Source organism: Apium graveolens, chromosome 2 (genome assembly GCF_009905375.1).
Source record: "Apium graveolens cultivar Ventura chromosome 2, ASM990537v1, whole genome shotgun sequence".
NCBI classification, from domain to species: Eukaryota; Viridiplantae; Streptophyta; class Magnoliopsida; order Apiales; family Apiaceae; genus Apium; species Apium graveolens.
The window spans coordinates 1,282,281-1,295,760 of record NC_133648.1 but is presented as its reverse complement, the minus strand read 5'-3'; the positions used below and the strand labels follow the sequence as shown (position 1 = coordinate 1,295,760).

General features: G+C 34.7%; 2 protein-coding genes across 2 annotated transcripts; both read left to right on the top strand.

Moving 5' to 3' along the window:
• The first annotated feature begins 5,895 nt into the window (after positions 1-5,895).
• On the top strand, positions 5,896-7,019 carry LOC141706614 (nuclear transcription factor Y subunit B-3-like). The gene has a single exon (XM_074509386.1). It carries the CDS (start codon positions 6,266-6,268, stop codon positions 6,866-6,868), a length of 603 nt encoding a protein of 200 aa, XP_074365487.1. The 5' UTR covers positions 5,896-6,265; the 3' UTR covers positions 6,869-7,019.
• Positions 7,020-10,505: 3,486 nt separating this feature from the next.
• On the top strand, positions 10,506-12,031 carry LOC141706613 (fasciclin-like arabinogalactan protein 2). The gene has a single exon (XM_074509385.1). It carries the CDS (start codon positions 10,602-10,604, stop codon positions 11,832-11,834), a length of 1,233 nt encoding a protein of 410 aa, XP_074365486.1. The 5' UTR covers positions 10,506-10,601; the 3' UTR covers positions 11,835-12,031.
• Positions 12,032-13,480: the final 1,449 nt, after the last annotated feature.

Below are 13,480 nucleotides of genomic sequence, written 5' to 3'. Positions count from 1 at the left end.
GACTTGGAAATAATAATCAAAAATAATAAAAATCTTTAAGTCAATATTATATAATACATACCCCTAGTGATGAAATATATAATACAATCTATAGACCAACAAAAAGGAAAGTAACATCAAAATTCTATCTTTAAAAGTGCAGGTAGTATAATTCCAGCAACTCTGCATATAATAAGAAATCTTTATTTTGGTTTTTTATTCTTGTTCTTTTTTATAGTTTATTTCTATCTTTATTCATTAACTAATGAAGGTAATTTCCAACAGCTGCTCAATTATTTTGAAAGTAGCATTTTTTTTAATATAGTAATAATTTTTCACACCCTTTTATTCTCTAATTTAAGTATATACCTCAAGATTTTCTAGATAGCAGAATCTCTGCCATATTCATGTATATCAATCTGAAAGCATAGAATGCTATTTTTTAGAAGAAATTTGATTTGCAACTTTAAGGACTAACTAGTTTTTTACCCCTGTAATTTATAAATAATTTTATAATTTTTATTTTTCTTTTAATAAATGCCATATTTGTTAACTTAGTCTTATAATTTGATCTTATTTAGTTTTAATGGTAATATATTTTTAAACATGTCAAGTAATATATAATATATTTTCAAGTTTTTTTATATTTCTTAACTTATTTATAACTCTGTTTTTGTAAAATATTAATTTCAATAAATCTAAATATCTACTTTTTGTATAATTTATATTATATTTGTTAATTTATTTTTAATTTTTTAGCATAAACATTGAAAAATAAATGTGTAAGTGAAATTTGTAACTAAAAATTTAAAGTAATCTTAAAAAAATTATGATAACATGTCTATGTGGTGATTATTATTTTACCAAAAAAATAGTGTAATAAAATTTATTTTTACATATTTGTTATTAGTATTTTCTCTTATTTATATCTTTCTAAATTATATTGTATAAAATACATTTTTAAACATGTCAAGTAATCCATAATATATTCTTAAGTTTTTTATATTTGTTTTGTAGTGGTTATGTTATGGTTATTATATTTTATATATAAACATGTTACATTTTTTCTTTTTCATGATAATTTGATTCTCTACATCTTAGTATTTTTTCTGGCTTTTATATTTATTTATTATTATATATTTTTATTTATATTAATATTCTGATATGTTATAATAGTTTAACTTAAATACTTTCTTTTATTGTCAATACTTTCATATTATAAATATATTAGAAACAATTAGAATTTATTGTGAAAATTATATTTTCCAGTCGTGGTGGGGGAGTTTTATATGATTTTAAGACAACCAAACCACACAATTGTATGGTGTTATGCGCCTTCTCAGCTTTTGTTTTTTTTTTTCAAAATAAATTACTACTTTATTCATGACTACCAAACCGTAACACCAAAACTCCGTTACTCTAGTTATATATAGGATATAAAACAGGCCAACTTTACTCCTGGCCCATTCAATTTAATATTTTATTTTCGGGGCCTTAAGTTGTGAATGGGCCTATGGGCCTTTTCGTTCTCCTCGTAATGTTGATCCAGTAGTACTCTAACTAACTAATTTATCAAGACTCAAAGATGGTCCCCAACCTTAATCGATAATGGCAGTTAAAAACATTCCTTAAATATGTTTAATACTTTCTCCAAGACATAATCTTGGATGTAATTTGCTTTTAAGGTTGTTACCCAAGATTTTGTAGTCAGAATGTTGAGCAGAAAGGTTATGTAATTCAGGATTTTATGCAACCCATCCCCCTTCAAAAGTAGCACCACCAAGTGGTCAACAGGTGACACCATGTTACTTTTGTTACTGTCCACGTTCGAGTATTTGTTCTTAAAGCACAAAATTTAATCAAATTTGTAGCCGCTAGACGGTTTCATGTACTTTGGTATCGTTCTGTATTATTCCGACTTGTTATTTCCCACATTTGAGTATTTGTTCTTAAAACACGTGATATAAATTATAGAAGGTTTTGTATACTTCCGTGTCGTGTTTTGTCGTCTCGACTCGTTTATTCTGTTTTCTCTTATTTTGTTCATGAATAAGAGGGGGGACATGTTAATGCATAATGGCCTCATGGGACTAAAAGCATGCAGAAACCATCATGGAGGACACCAAACAAAAATAAATGCACAAGATTATAATCAAGACTCTGTCACTAGTTCACTACCCTTTAACTCTTTAAGTAGGTAGTGCTGCAATCCTGGTATTTATATGAACCTGTGATCATGCATATATATGATACTCCATCATTACATGAATATATAATATGTACTACATTTTATATCCTGTCCCAGTGAAATAAAAGCCCTGACAATAATATAATTAGTGACTCTGAAAGTTCTGTTGTCATGATTTTAATAATTTGTCTGCAATTTTGACCATAGGAGCTCTGGTTGCCTTCTCCAGAGTTATCATCAGTTACAGTCTTCAAAATCTCGAGTCTTGTTCATTGTTTAAAGTAGCCTTAAAAGTTTTAGCTCAGAGAGAGAGGGAAGAGAGAGGGAGGGAGAGAGAGAGAGAGAGAGAGAGAGAGAGAGAGAGAGAGAGAGAGATTATAAAGCTTATTTCTTTGTGGTGTGATAGAGATATTCAATACAAAAATCAGCTTGGCTTTACAAAAAGATTCAAGATTATAACTTAACAGACCAGGTTGATGCCCAATACAAAAATCAACTTGTCTTTACAAAAAGATTCAAGATTTTAACTTAACAGACCAGGCTGATAGCTTACAAATCTTTGAATCTTTGATGGAGCTTTTCAGGTATGAATGTGATAAATTGTTTTCTTGGAATTGCAAACAAACAAATGCAGGAGTGTGCACACTTGAATAATATAGTGGAACCAGTACTATCTAGCTTGTGCTAGTTTATTACTAGTGGTAGCTACACAGTAGTATTTTCTCTATTTACTATTGTTTGGAATTGTCCAAAATATTTGTGTATGTAAATTGGAGGGAAAGTGCCATGTGTTGAGCTCAGAGATCTGCACATGGCTTCACCAGTTTCCATGTTTTGACCCTGTAAACATGTACAGGGCAAACCAGTGAGTTTTTGGAGTTTTTTAGAGAATCAGTTGCAGGGTAAAACAACCTGATTGGTTCTTCTAATTCATGACCCTATTTTTTAGTAATTGGGATGTGTGAGTCTGTAGAAATGAAAAAATAATCCCTGCATATTAAAGCTCAGCTCGATTCGGTCAAAACTCGGCTCGACTCGGTTCGTGAACAGCCCTACTTGCATCTTCAAACTCAGCATAGCATTCTACTACATCAACAAACAAACCAACCCTATCTACTTTCTTCTTCATTTACTAGTTCATTGCTAGCTCAAATTTCATTTTTGCAGCTCAGATTCAATCTGGTCCTTTCTTGCATCTCTTTTTATATATTCTTGAAAGATACCAAGTCTGCTGTTCATTGTATTCTCAGCTTGGCCTTTCTGTTCTTGTTTACAGCACTCAACAAGAAAAACAGTAGAGGTTAAAATGTTTGATTACATTAATCAATCTGTCTAAAAGCTAGCTTATTAAAACATCAACTCATTTTTCATCTTCTGTTGTGTATCCAAGATGAAGACTTCTCATATGTGTTCTTTAATAAAACATTCAGCACCTTGGATTGGTGCTGTTGCTGTTCTTGCAACTTTTGCCAGCTTTTTCTTTTACATACTGTTGTTTCTCTTTTGTTCATCACTTCTTCTGATTTTGTCTACTAGTATTCTCTTTACTTTATCAAAGAAAAGTAGATTTGTTGTGGACAAAACAGTGCAAAATCATGAGGTTTTAGTTGGGACTAATCAGAAAAACATTCACTCTGAGGTGGTTCAAGAATCTACAATGTGTATCAAGTCACTGCAAGAAGAGCAAGAATGCCAAGAACAAGAAAATGAAGTGCATGAGATCCTGAGATCATCAGATTTGTATTCGGAAAGCGATAACTTTGATACTGAAGACTCTGATAACTATTCCAGGGGCCAAGAATTCACAGATGGTTCAATATCTGATGAGGAGAGTTTGATTGAAATAGCTCTCCCAACTGGCCAGTATGTAAGTAGTCCTAAATTCAAGTTACCAACTTTGTCAACAGAAGCAATGTTCAAGCAGCATGGCCTTATGGAGCTCTTAGCAGAATTCAATGAAGAGAACTTGATCGAAATTGATATATCCATGGGATCAATTATGTATCCGAGGTTTGGAATCAAAGCGTAATTCAGCATTGATCGCCCTTCTCTCGGTAACAAGAGGTCGAGAGTTCAAATTTTGTTTTTGCTCTCGTAATGGAGAGCTTGAGGAGGGTTTTGGCAATAGTTGAATGTATTTTCTTCTTTAAATTTTTGTGTTCGACTAGCCAAGTGATATTTAATATTACTATTGTTGTTCATACATAATTTTTACGAGATTGATTCTTTTGTGTTACTCTACGGAAGAAGGATCATAAAATAACAGGAACTAAGATAAATTATCAGTTGATTTTTTTGTGTTACTCTACGTAACCGGGATCATAAAATAACAGGAACTAAGATGAATTATCATTAGTTTTGTTAGATTTATTTGGGCTTAAATTGAATTGCTACTAATTTTTAACAAAAAATCATGATTTTATAAAAAGAAATCTTACTAAAACATTACGTTTAACTGAGACTTCGGTCTAGATTAGTCTCTCTTCTTTCCGCCCCGGGACACGCTATCAGCAATGCTGCTAGTGCTGTAAACTGTACACTTTTGTGCATTTATCTTTTACACATTGGATACCCATTGAAAGTAGCATTGCTTGGCCATCTTCACTTTGTTGAGGGCACTTGAGAGGTTAAATATTAAAACACTCACTAATATGCCACTTATGTAATGTAATTAACAAATTGCTAAAGGCTATCACCATTTAGCACTTAGTAAAATATGCCATCGAATATACTGATATACAAACTGATTTCGATTTCGATAGATTAATAATCTTGACAGATAAAAATCTTTTTACATCTAGTAAAGGGATTCGGTCTGTGATAACCGTTTGGCACAGACGAGTTATCTAACAAATAGTTTTTAGGCAGTTGAATGAACCATCCAATGGTTGTAATTAAAAAAAATAGTTACAGGGGCAGCGAACATTGTCTGCGTTCCGGATAAATTACCTTTTTACCTTCTTATCACGGAATCGTAGACATTGTCTGCGGTTGAGACTTGATGTCAAAGAAGGGGATACATTTTCATTTAGTAAATAAAAATTAATTTAAGATTCCAACCGCAACCGCGGACAATGTCCGTGATCCTTCTCTCCGGACTACTGACAAAAATCGTGGTCCTTATATATAATTTTTTTTAATCACGGCCATTGGATAGTTGATCCAACGGACAAAAAAACGTTTATTGTATAAAGGTTTCCTGATAAACCATTGCGGGGACCCTCCCCTTTTACTAAATTTACATTCAAAAACTCGAAAATTAATCATACTCAACTATTTCTACAAAATTCAAATAAAGGAATTCCCGCTTACAACATGTTATACCTCAAATAATACTAAGTTAAATCAAATCGGTTCACCTCCAATTTCCGAAAATCGAAATCAGTCCTTATCAAAGCAACGTTACAACTGCACAACCGCCCCATTGCAAAGCCGCCTAGCCGGTAAGCATCATCCAGAGTGCGTTACTACAGCAACTTAAAATTTAATTTAATAAATTTAAGATATCAGTTTTGACTTGTAACACTTCCACTTATATTGACTTGAACTAAACTTACTAAACCAAGCCACTCTAATCCAACCATTCATCCCCTCGCCCATCCAACCGTCAACATGCCTCCACGTCACCCACTCCTATCTCAAAACAAACGGCTATCGACCCCTCCACGTGTCCATCCACAAGATAACATTACTCATCATACCCAAATAAAATCACCACTCCCCAGACCAAAATCACACACAATCACACACATCTTCTCAAAAAAATCCCCAAATTCATCAAAACCCTAATTCCCACATTTTCCCGCGAAATTGAGAACGAATTCGGTTAATTCCGGGTTAATCACCACATTTTCCCGCCAAATTGAGAGCAAATTCGATTAATTCGGGGTTAATCACGACATTTTCCCGCCAAATCGAGAACAAGTTCGGTAATTTCCGGCCTAATCACGACATTTTCCCGCCAAATTGAGAGCAAATTCGGTTAATTCCTGCTTAATCACGACATTTTCCCGCCAAATTGAGAGCAAATTCGGTTAATTTCGGGAATCAACGACATTTTCCCGCCAAATAATCCGGAAAATAACTGTTAGTATTATCATGGCGGATTCCGATAACGAGTCGGGCGGGCACAACGGAGGCGAGATGATGTCGGCGCGGGAGCAAGACCGGTTCCTACCGATCGCAAATGTGAGCAGGATAATGAAGAAAGCGTTACCAGCCAACGCGAAAATATCGAAAGACGCAAAAGAGACCGTACAGGAGTGTGTTTCCGAGTTCATCAGCTTCGTCACCGGCGAAGCTTCCGATAAGTGTCAGAGGGAGAAGCGGAAGACGATCAACGGCGACGATTTGCTCTGGGCGATGACGACGTTAGGGTTCGAAGAGTACGTAGAGCCGTTGAAGGTTTATCTCGCCAAGTATAGAGAGATGGAAGGTGAGAAAACTAATCTCGCCGGCGGGAATGATTCTGGTAGCGGCGGTGGAGGTGTGTTGCAAAGTCCGGTGATGGGTGGGGTCCACATTTATCAACAGAATTATAATAGTAGTGGCGGTGGGAGTATTAATATGAATAATAGTAATAATAATAATAATAATAATAAAATTGGGGAGAATCAAGGACACGTGTACGGTGGAGGAGGGTATCATCAAATGGGAATGGGAGGTGGGATGGGGAGTGGAGCTAGTGGGAGGCAAAGGTAGGTGGGCCCACTTTTTTAAATTATGTTATTGTTGTTATTAATAGTTAAGTCAAGTCAGTGGATAGGTCTTTTTTAATTATTTTTCTCAATTTTTTTTGTATTTATATGTTTTGTTAATTTGTAATTATTGCTAAATTAAATTACTTTTCCAAGGATAGTTTTTTTTTATTATTATCGTAGATAATCCGCAGCCGCTATCTTTCGGGTGCGTCCTTTCGGGTGCGTACTGGGTAAATCCTACGGGTTCTCGCTATAGCCTGCAATTCACGTGAACCAAGTTAAACCGCATTTAATCGACAGGCTCTGACCCATGAGGCATAATCATAAATTGCATTCTTCTCCCGTGGGATTCGAATTTGTGACCAATAAGATAGTTATCCCCTATTTAATCAACTGAGTCATCCCTTAACTAACTAAGTGTGCCTTTGAAAAAAAGATTGAATTGAGTGTTGCTAAAGTTTAGATTAAAAATAAACTTATTCCAAATGGTATAGTGAAAAAAGATTTTTTTTTTTAAAAAAATCAGTTAATTAAAGCATTATAAAATATGGGAAAAAGGAAAAAAGGAAGGATCCGTATAGTTTGAAAATTGCAACTAATGATGAGTAATTGGTTGTAAGTTTCAAATTTGGTTTAGTTCTAAATATTTCGCACGTTTACATGTTTCTTGTTAAACAAATCTCAACAGCCAACCGGAAACTCATGCAGCCTTTTCATGTTGGTGCAACTTGCAAGGAGTGTCGGTCAAATGTGCGGGTTTGAATCACCGGCTCGGCACCGGCTCGTAAGAAAATCCGGAATTTAAGCCCATGCAATTCGTAGAAATAATCGAGCCGGTTAAAAATCTTATCTTGAAAACCTGGGATCGCATAGCCCGCCCAAGTGGTCAGCACTAGTCCCGCAAATGCTACGTTAATGAATAGCATTTTTTATAAATGTTATATAAAATCATTCGTGCATTAATATGCGTTTATAAATTAAAATATTTGTCAAAAAAATTTAAATTTTTTTGAGCAACTTAACACTACTCAGCTTATAACAACATAACTCATCCCACTGTCATTTTCATCTGAAATCATCCTTAAAGAAACAATTTAGGAGTTTTATTGTCATCCTTGATTTTTTTCGCTCTCGTAATCAAGCAGTTTGTACCACGTCAACTTGGGCCGTAATGATTTCTGAGACGGGCTTTTTCACTTCATTTTAATTTGGATCTGTCCAATTCAACACAGCTCAACTTTGGACATGGTGGCCCATGTGTAAGCCTCATTAATTTCCCTGAACTTTCAATCCATTTCAAACAAGTTAGCATCGAAAATAGACTTCACGGCACATCTTAATTAGTTAATCGGTTTGTCTAGTGTATGACCGATATTGCCAGAAGTGAAGTACAGAAGAGCATGAAATGAACTAAAAAGTCTCCGGGGCCGATTGTTAAGAATAGTGAATTACTAAGTGTGATAGATTAGTTGTAAAAATTTGATTAGTGAAGATTTTTGTGCATTCAGGTGGGTCCATCGTTATTAATGAGCTCTTCACCAGTCAAATTTTTACAACTCATTTATCATACTTTCTTAGCATGTGCCAATAAGCACACACTAGAAAAATTCTTAGTTAATTGTATTTTTTTTGTGTAATGTGTATAAAAGTACTGTTTAGCCTATGTGGTTTGCATATGTACAAATTTTTTTCTATACACAAATAATATATATTTTCTTTATTCCCGTACTGTACGCTAAGGACAATAATAATTTAATATTATTATAATCAAATTATAAATGTGCGAGGTGAACGGGCAACAAGATGCGCCGCCAAACCTCCGCAAAACATAATATTCGAAACACGTATTCAACTGAACCTGCTGTCATTACATTCTTGTCCATGACTTCAGGTACTCTTTAATTTATATAATTTTTCTGATCTTAATTACTTACCCCCAAATCGAAACAAATTTAGAGTTCACTATTTTATTGTTGATTATTACATCTTATCATGTTCACAAATTTTGGAAATCGAAATTATTTAATTGAATTTTCAATTTATAATTATCGGGTAATATTTTAAAAATCGAATACTTTATTAAAAATTTATTATAAAATTTTCAACGATTTATTGACGATTTTCAAAAAAATGACCAAACAAAATGCAAATAGTATAGAAAATGTATGCAGACAAGTGGTTGTATTACAAAACGTTCATATAATGAGGTTGTTGAGAATTGGAAATATGTGGAGATTAGTGGCTGACGTGGATTGTGGGGCCCGTTTGCAACGGTCCAGCCTGGATTCCGACAGATAAATTGGCAACCGACACTTATTTTTGGTCCCACTATATTGTCATCTCCCACATGATATTACTGTATTTTCCCATATAAAGTGGACACCGACACTCTGTAATTTACATGATAAAGACTTGTTCAATTTTTCTTTCCTTAAATATTTAAATTACTTCTTTTATATTTTAAAATTTATTAATTATCAGAATAATTTAAGTTACATAATTAGGATCATATATCTAATATTATTTGTACAACAACTTTAGGCTAAGAGATCACTAGAACTTGGCTCAATTTATTTGTTGTGTTTGATTTTTATTATTTTAAAAAACTTAATAATTATATATTAAAGTAGATTACATGTAATTTCTTATGATAGAAATTTTATAATTTTTTTCAATTATATAAATTGTGAAAATTTCTCTCAAAATTGGATTAATTTGATCACAAAAAATCAAATACGACAGATAAATTGGGACGCAGTGAGTGCCGCAATATTGTTGTGTAAATACATAGGGAACCTAAACCCCCGTAACTAAGTTACCACTACAAGTTCCAAGACAATTAGAGTACTTGTGTTTGGTTTATTATAATACAACTACAAATTACATTGTTAATTTTGGCAATTATTTAATGTTTTTATATTGAATAGTTATGTAACTCGTGGTGACTACGGTGAACTTTGATAACTCATTTATCATGTTTTGTGGTAAATATAAAAATCAAATACGACTGATAAATTGGGACGCAGCGAGTACTGCAATATTGTTGTGTAAATATATAGGAAACCTAAACTCCCCCGTAATTGAGTTATAACTACAAGTTCCGAGACAATTAAAGTACTTGCGTTTGGTTTATTACAATACAACTACAAATTAAAATATTAATTTTAGCAAGTATTTAATATTTTTATATTGAATAGTTATGTAACTCCTGGTGACCACGGTGAATTTTGATAACTCATTTCTCATACTTTGTGGTAAATATAGAAATCATAGAATTTGAAGTTCCCTTACTTCATCTAAAATATAACAAGCCAAAAATCATTACTTATTTCAAATCCAAGAAATTTAAAGTTACTTATTTCAAATTCAAGTAACTTAAAATTATATGGCTGTGTTACATCGAAACAAACAAACGAGGCTATAATACATAGACCAAGACTATCATGTATATATCCTTACAATTGTATTCTAGTTAATCCTGCCTTAATTATTGATTACACTTCCCTAAACAGCGCAACATAAAAAAATCTCATCCCAAAAATCATTGTCCCTTTTTCAACACTTTCTACCCGTTACCAATAATCAATGAACCTAACAATTTTAAAAAATAAACATAAACTTCTCTTCTTTACACTCACCCTAGCTTTATAAACTTATCCCACACCTCACACTACCACTCTCATCTTATCCTCCAACTAAAAAACCACCACCACTCTCTCCCCCTAGCCGGAATAATGCAGATCCGGCAGACCATCTCCCTCGGCCTCCTCATCGCCCTCGTCTTCGCTACCGCGGCCTCGGGCCATAATATAACACGAATTTTAGCCAAACACCCCGAATTTTCCACTTTTAACCATTACCTCACTATAACTCACCTTGCTGCAGACATCAACAGACGCTTAACTATCACAGTATGCGCTGTTGATAATGCAGGCATGGCTGATTTACTATCGAAACATTTATCGGTTTATACGATGAAAAATGTACTAGCTCTGCATGTTTTTGCTGATTACTTCGGTGCCAAGAAACTGCATCAGATCAGTGGAGGCACCACACTGACTGCTACTATGTTTCAAGCTACTGGAGAAGCTGATGGGACTTCAGGGTACGTAAATATTACCGATGTTAAAGGAGGCCGAGTCGGGTTTGCTCCTGAGGATAATTCAGGAACACTCGGTTCTTATTTTGTCAAAAGTATTGAAGAGAAGCCTTATAATATTTCTGTTATTCATATAAGTCATATTTTGTCGTCGCCATCTGCTGAAGCGCCTACTGCTGCTCCGTCGTTGAATGTGACTGATGTGATGAGACTGAAGGGCTGCAAGGCCTTTGCAGACTTGTTAGTTTCTGAAAAAGCTGAGGATACTTTTGTTCAGTCTGTGGAAGGTGGACTGACTGTTTTTTGCCCTAGCGACGATGTTCTTGATGAATTCATGCCTAAATTCAAGAACTTAACGGCTGCTGGAAAGATGGCATTGTTGTTGTACCATGGTGTTCCAGTCTATAATTCAATGGGAATGTTGAGATCCAACAATGGCCTAATGAATACTCTTGCTACTGAGGGGAAAAATAAATATGATTTTACGGTACAAAATGATGGTGAATTGGTGAAATTAAAGACTAAGGCCGTGACAGCTACTGTGTCCGGGACTTTAGTAGATGAGGAGCCACTAGCTGTTTACAAGATCAACAAGGTTTTGTTGCCACGTGAATTGTTTAAGGCGGTTAAGGAGGAGTTAGCGCCAGAGCCAGCACCAGCTCCCAAGGCTTCCAAGAAAAAGCCAAAGACTAAGGCCAAAAAGGGCGAGACTAGTGATGATGACGAAGAAGCTGAAGCACCAGGGCCTGATGGATCCGAAGATGATTCAGCTGATGATACAGCTGCTGATGAAAATAGTTCAGTGAGGATTAGCAGTCTTGGAATGATGGCGGTGTCGTCTATTTTTGGGGCGGTCATGTTTCTTTGATTCAGCTTGGATTTGTGATCAATAATTTGGGATTATTTGAATTGGTAACATATTACATCTTGTTATAGAAATGATTTTCTTTTTTTGTTTGGCCTGTTACAAAGTTTTCTTGTTCAATTATTTGCTTCTTTTTCCATCTTCCGGTTTTGTAATTATCTCAGAATTAGTACTGTGTGATAATAATCTATGTTTCACTATGAGCTGTGAATAATTTTTGTTCCTCTGTAATACAGTTTTCGTTTTCTGATAAATGGTCTCGTATTACATTTCAAACGAGATTAATGGTCTCGTGAGCCTACTGATCCGAGAAAACAAAACTGCACTGAGATTCAAAATATCGCTAATCAACACTGACAGGTCTAATAAGAACCGATAGAACCTAATTTCAGCGCGCCAGCGCCATCAAACAAACCATATAACTTTCGATTAGCAACAAGAACACGAAATGAGGTAGCTTTAGAACGTGGGCAGGGAGACGAGATCTGAGACAGATATGTGTGTCGGTGCCATTCTTTTTTAATGTGCATCTGTTCTGGGGGTCTACATACAACTAATGCTTCTCTGGCTGTAAATTTGTGTTAAAAATATCTCTAAACAATTGAACGCACGTTGTGCTGAATCTGCAGAAACTAAACAACATGATTCAACTATAATTGCCACAATTTCATTAATGTTTTACGGGTCGTAGCGATTAGCGAATCTCAATAATTTTGTTTGATTTGATTATAGAATTCAGAATGTGCAGATGTATTTAGATTCCTGAAATCAATAATTTTTTTCCGGTCTTAGTCCCTGACCTATGTTACTCGGATTTTTCATTTTACCTCAACGTGCCCGTACCTCAACGTGCCCGTGTCAGACACTCGACACTCGGACGTAGATACTCGACACTCAGACGTGGACACTCGGACTCGGACACTTATTTTAGGTTAAAAAGATGCATATTTTTAAAAATATTGCCGCAACCGATACTTGGACACGTATCCATGTCGGACACTTCTAGCCGAGTCCGAGTAACATAGTCCCTGACATCGGTTGTTGGAATGCAGGGGGCACGTCACTCTATCCGCGCTTAATCTGTCAGTTTTAAGTTTTCCACCTGTTCGCTGAAATTTTCCGCGGACAGATAGTTTGCCAACAGTTGATTGTTGTGGATCCGAAAAAGAGAGATTATGACAGGTTTTTTTAAAGTAGGAAAAAGCTAAAGAAAACAAATAGATATTCTTGCCTTCACTCTTGTACTATGCAGTTGTCTGGTCTATTGGCTGTATGAAAAGAAAGGAATCAAAGGAGCAGTATTGTGGTGTATTTTATTCTTTGCAAATTTGCATGCAATCAATCTTTAGACAGAAGATAGTACTCTGGATCTGACTTTTTATTAAAATTTGTTTGATCGATTAGGTCATTTCGCTGGTATTATTTAATTTTATCGACAAAATGGAACCGACTAGATTGCAGCAAGTGGCTAATAATGTACAAGTAAAACAATAACAGACTTTTCCAGCCTTGCTTGTTTTTGGATTCAAGAAAAGAAAAGCTAAAACTGTTTGCATAGCTTAACTGTATGCGCTGCAGAAGTGTTTGCTGTGCTTGATATGCATTGCAGTGTTGGTTTACTGCGATTTTCTGAGAACTGTGGATTTTTA

Bases quoted from the DNA above. Each gene is read 5' to 3' on its own strand.
- LOC141706614 (XM_074509386.1), top strand. From the start codon at position 6,266: ATGGCGGATTCCGATAACGAGTCGGGCGGGCACAACGGAGGCGAGATG.
- LOC141706613 (XM_074509385.1), top strand. From the start codon at position 10,602: ATGCAGATCCGGCAGACCATCTCCCTCGGCCTCCTCATCGCCCTCGTC.